The sequence below is a fragment of the Micromys minutus genome (assembly GCF_963924665.1).
Source record: "Micromys minutus genome assembly, chromosome: 1".
Classification (NCBI taxonomy): Eukaryota; Metazoa; Chordata; class Mammalia; order Rodentia; family Muridae; genus Micromys; species Micromys minutus.
In genome coordinates, this window is record NC_137969.1 from 26474129 (window position 1) to 26480128 (window position 6000).

General features: G+C 46.0%; 1 protein-coding gene across 2 annotated transcripts in view; it reads right to left on the minus strand.

The window, feature by feature from the left end:
• The window catches only part of FAM193A (family with sequence similarity 193 member A), a 104677-nt gene extending 99266 nt beyond the window's left edge, over positions 1 to 5411 (minus strand). For both annotated transcript variants that reach the window (XM_080938940.1, XM_080938939.1), the window contains exon 1: positions 5101 to 5411. In XM_080938940.1, the coding sequence (XP_080795066.1) occupies positions 5101 to 5322 (222 nt within the window). In that variant the 5' untranslated portion in view covers positions 5323 to 5411. The remainder of the gene's footprint in view (positions 1 to 5100) is intronic.
• Positions 5412 to 6000: the final 589 nt, after the last annotated feature.

Sequence of the window (6000 nt, forward strand, 5' to 3'; positions counted from 1 at the left end):
CTAAGCTAGCCTCCAACTGTAGTACAGCCTAGATTATAAAATGAGGCCTAGTCTCAACCAATCAAACATAAAAAAAGAAAAAAATAACAAAAACCAACCAACCAGCCAAACAAACAAACAAAACTCATCATTACACGAAATTACTCAAAATGGAAAGTTGGGGCTAAAACAAGAGTTTTTAGCTGAGACATCAAACCCATGATCCAAACTGGACGTGGTGGTACACATCTTTAATACCAGCAATTATGAAACAGAGGCAGGCAGATTTCTTTGTGTTCAAGTTACTGTGTTCAAGAAGATAAGATCCTACCTTTTTAACCTTTGTGGGCACCAAAGCACACATGAGGGGCACATATAGGAAAACACTAAAACATATATAAATGTAAAATAACAAATCTTTGAAATAGATTATTTTTTAAGAAGCGCTAATAACTGCTGACAAATAGAAGACAAAATTGGGGGGGGGGGAGTCTACAAATCATATTTATCAGAAGACTTGCACCCAAAATTATAAAGAACTTTCTAAACTCAAAAAACAACAATCCAATCAGAAATTAGGAGTTCTAAGCTGGACAGTGGTTAGGTACCCCTTTAATCCCAACTCTCTGAAGGCACAGGCAGGCAGACCTCTAAACTCAAGGCCAACCTGGACTACAAAGCAAATTCCAGGACAGCCAGGACTACATAATGAGACCTAGTTCTTCAAGTAACAGTAACTGTCAAGAACAAGGATGGGGAAAGAGTACTACCGTACAGGGACAGCAAGATGCTTCTTATTAGTGAAACAGTCCTGTAGCTTGACTGACTAATCTCAGGAGGAAACTCCATTGTAGCAAGGATGGAGGCAGAACTGAGTGATTAATTGGTAGTAAGCATGTACAAGGCCCCAAGGTCAATCCTTACGATCACAAAGCTGGGCACAGTGGTACGCTACTACAGTCCTAACTTCCCCGAGAGGCTAAAGTGAATGCTCACTTGAATTCAGGAGTTTGAGACCAACCCAAGCAACACAACATCTGTTTCCCAAGTAAAAAAAATAATCTTGTTATACATTAACTTCTAAAAATAAGCCTACAGCAGTATCACTTAGAAAAACTAATCAGTTGAATCTCAAGTCACACCTCTACATACTCAGCAATTCTATTCCCAGAAACATGCCCAATTCAAACAGTGCCCATGCACATCAAAAGACACATGCAGAAATGTTCGCTCATTTGCATCAGCCTTAAAGCAATCTCAACGTCCATCCACATTAGAGCAGACAGACTGAGGAATTTTCACAGTGCAAAGTGTACATACTATATAAAACAACAGAAAAAGAGCAATCTTACCCTGAAATCACCACAAATGAAAGGCTGAGCCAAAAGAAAAACAACTCTGGCACAAAACAACCCTTTTTGTATAAAACTCACAAACAAGTGAAAGGTGTCACACTTTGAAGTGAACCATGAGGAGCACAGAGCACTAGAAACCCTCACAATGTCATAAAGCACTCTAAAAACCTGCCACAACTGGCTTCTCTGTGGTGGCACTTTTTCTAAAGCCTGGATGGTAGTTGATGTAAGCTGGTCTAAGTTAAACCAGTAATCCTGAAGCACCTCAAGTAATATTTACCTGAAATAACTAGCTTTTTGTAGCTCTTCAAGCTCAGATAACCTTATGCATGGTTTTGGCAAAATTGTTTGTGTTGAACTATTTATTATGCACCAAGAATTTGGGCCATAACTCACTATCAAAAACAATCATACACAAATAGTTCCATAAAAAGATTTCTAGTATTTCCTGGTCTTTGCTGTTCTACTCCATTTCCTTAATAAAATACTTGTTCACAGATTGCTCTGTGCATTATTGAATTTAGATATACATCATGTAAAAACAATGTATTTTAAACTTAAGGTATCTTTAAACATCTTTTTGTGATTTCATTATGTACAAAGCAAGTCTTCATGGTAGTAGGGCTAAAAATGTCCTTGTAACCCCAGAGACCTTTTTTGTTTTGTTTTGATTTGAGACTGGGTCTTTCTCTATTTTGGCTGCCCTGGAACTCACTCTGTAGAGCAGGCTGACCTGGAATTCAACAGAGGTCTGCCTGCCTCTGTCTCCCGATTACTTAGATTAAAGGCATCATCACCACACCCAGCACCACAGAGGTCTTAATGCTACTCTGAAAACTCAGTTTCCATATAAAATGGTAAACTCTTTAGGTGCCTTATATGGCATAACACAGGTATGCATAACAGTGTCAGCTAGCAGTGTCTGTGTTGGTCCTGTGTTTCCAAGAGAGAAGTCTTGAGAGGATCTTCCTCTACTCTGCATAGGTCACCAAACCAGAAGGTGACTAAGAGAAGACAGTAAAAGGACTGTCCTTATCCTTAGTTGGGAGTCCTAATCACATTGCTCTCAGTGCTGGGCCCAGAACTGTAGGTTATACTACCTTATTTGAGGTGGTTGTTGAGCCAGGTAGGGGATCTGTGGCTTCTCATAGAAAAAAGGGCATTAGGAGAAAGAGACCAGCATGTGAAATTATTGGTGCAGAAGTAAACTCTGGTATCCAAGGCTCAGGGTGCAGGTTGCACAGATTTTAGTCTCTAAGGTTCCTTTGTACATGGATCAAACCTGTACTCCTTACTGGGCACTCAGATCCTAGGATTAAGAATTAAACAAGTAAAGGGTTGGGGATTTAACTCAGCGGTGGAGCACTTGCCTAGAATTTGCAAGACTCTGGGTTTGGTCCTCAGTTTTGGGAAAAAGCAAACAAACAAAACAAAACCCAAAAGAATTAAACAAGTAAATGCAGGGAAAATTGTAAGCAGTGTTTGGTGGCAGTCTATAAGTGATGTGTGATTGTGGCCATTGTGTTTCAGGATGCTGAACTGGACTTTTTAGGGATTCTACTTCTGGATGCTATGGATAAGTTGTTTTTTTCTAATTGTGAAATGGAGATATTTGGACTCAGGTCTTGGACTCTAATGAGCTTGTGCAATGGTTAGATTGCTCTCTCAGTGAACAGTTAGTAGGTGAAGCATATCAAGAGTAAATTAATTATTTTGCATTTCTATTTTAAAATGATTTTCATAATGTTCATGTTACATTAAAGTGGAAACGATAATAGGTATTTATAGTACAGAGCTGTTTGTGTAAAATATTGTGTGTATATAGATTTACATAAGAAAGTCTTGTCCATAAAGACTTTATGGCAGGCATTCTGAAGCTTATACTTTCCTTTTCCCACAGGCTTCAAGCTTTCAACATTCTCCGCAGTGAGTGTCACTTATGGACCAGGAAAGTGAATGGTATTACAGCTTGAGACTGCTAACTGTGTTTTTCTGTTTGCAAATAAAACTAATGGAGGCTTTTCTACCACCCTTTGGCACTTAAATATTTTGGTATTAGGTACAGAAACAAACATTGTCTACATGAGAATTATATTTTCAAAATAATTTTTTAACATTAAGTCATATATATTTACAGAACCCAGGATTCTTCTATTATGGAAATCAACCTTTGTTATTAGTTGCTGAAATGTCAGATTACATGTGACTTATATTCACACAGGGCTGGAATGGGGATTTAAGTTTATTTTTGTAATGCTCTGTGAGATTAATAAAAGGATGCCATTTAGGGTATGGATCAAAGGAAGTTTTCAAACTGAAAATTAAAGTCAGAGAAAACTGTCACTGACTATGGACATTTGTAATAATGTCCCCTTTCATCCTGACACTTGGGAGTGTAGCTGACAATGAGTTAAGGCCATCGTCATGCAAGTGCATTCTGATCTTAGAGGGTATTCAAGGCCTGGTGTGCATTTGGATCTTTCAAGGAGGTGAAGGTACACTTGTAGTTGACATTGCTTTAGTGATCTGAGGAAGTAGCTTGGTGCATAATAAATAGTTCAACACAAACAATCTTGCCAAAACCATGCATAAGGTTATCTGAGCTTGAAGAGCTACAAAAAGCTAGTTATTTCAGGTAAATATTACGTTAAGTTGCAATTATTAAATCCTAGAATAAGGTATGAGGAGTAAGGCTTCTACTTGTTACCAACTGGTCTTCACAAGAATGTACAGAAATGGCACTTCCAGCTCCAGCAACTATCACATAGGCTGATCTCCCTACCTTCCCCTCCCAACAGAAGCAAAGCATCCCTCAAAGTCACAAAATGAAAAAGCACAACACCACCTTAAACTAGAGCTCACTTTGCTGTCCAGAGTCAAGGAAAAGGGCAAACTGAAAACTCAAGCCCAAGGCCAAATCTCTGATGCTAAACAAATGTAACAATACTATGAGAAGAAAGCTCCAAAAGTTGCACCAAAACTGCAGAGAACACCCCAGAACAAATAAGGAAAACTTAAGTACTCATACATTACTGCACTTTCTTGCAACAACATGAGCATCAAAAACCATGGCCATATCCAACAGTTTCTTAAACCTCTCTCAATACATACTGTGCCAACACAATATTCCGAATCTCTCTCTCAAAAAAAAAAAAAAAAAATATATATATATATATATGATTCATAATTTGACACTCAAATACTCCTTAAAGCTTTGGTTTCTTCATTGTGAATGTCTTTAAAAGAAGATAACTTGTTTTAGCAACCTTACAAGAATGCAACTTAAGAGAAACCCATAATCATTCAGTAGCCAATCCAATCTATGGAAACGATTATGCCAACTGCATCCCACGAACCAGCACTATCTTCTGAAGCAGAATAAAAGCGACAGCACTCCATCGACGGCATGACTGCGTAAGTAAACCTGAAAAAATAGTTACCCCAACCCCTGCGACTAGACACAGCTGACACTCCTGAGGAAAGAGACCCCGGGCAGCTCCGGAGAGCGTACAGGCACAAGAGGGCAGGACAACCGCGCCCGTGGCACGCAAGCGGTACCCAGAAACTTCTAGGGGGCACTTTTCAGTCAGCCCAAGGCCGCAGTCGATGTGCCCCGGGGGTCCCACCGGCGCCGCCCTCCGCGCCTCTCGCGCCCGGGAGGAGCTGTCAGCTAGGCAGCCGCCGGCCCGTTATCCGCCGGCCGCGCCCGCCTGGCCGCTCGTGAGGGGGCGGCGGCCGCTCCCGCCCGCTGACCCCGGCTGCTTACCTCGAAGTAGCCTCCGGCGGCACCGCCCGCGCCCGCGCCCAGAGGCCCGTGGGCCGCCGCGCCGCCCAGCAGGCCCGCCGCGCCGGGGCCCGGGGCCTGGGGGCCGCGCAGCGCCGCCGCCGAGCCGGCCTTGCCGCCCGAGCCGCCGCCGCCCGAGCCACCGCCGCCACCGCGCTTGTTCTTCCGGCGTTTGGCCCCGCGCTTAGCGTCGGCCGGACTCATGGCGGGAGGGAGGGACGGAGGACGGCGGGCGGGGAAGGGGCGCGGGCGGGCGCCGGGCCACGGGCGGCGGCAGCGGCGGCGGCGGGCAGGCGGAGGTGGCGGCGGGCGCTGCGGCCGGCCAGGCGGGGGGCGCGGCGCGGGGTCTCCTCCCAGGCTGGGAGGGCGGGGCGGGCGGAGCTGAGGGGCGGCTGCTGGCGGGAGACTACCGGGCCCGGTGCCGCCGCTGACCAGAGTTAGAGTCCAATATGGCGGACACAAGGGGAAAGGGATCCCAGTTTACGTCGGGGGAGGGGGAAGCGGCGGCAGGGGGAGGGGCGCGGGCGGCCGCCCCCCGCACTCCGCCCTCCCGGGCGGTGCGCCCCTGGCCTGGGACCCCGCCCCCGACGCCACGCGCGGGGCACGCCGGGAGCTGTAGTTCCAGCGGCCCTCGACTCCGCCCGGGCGTATAGGGCGGGACCACGACTCCCGTAGAGCCACGCGCAGTTAGTCGTGCGGGGGGAGGGGGTGGGCCCAGGGTGACGTCAGGCGCCGCGCGGCCCTGTGGACTCTGTAGTCGGCGCATGGGCGGAGCTGGAGGCGGGCGGGGTCCAAGAGGGTCTCGCAGTTCCAACTCTGGCGGTCTCCGGGTTCCTTCGGTATGGCCTCTCACCTAAGACCCAGGCTCTTGCCCTGCTCGTG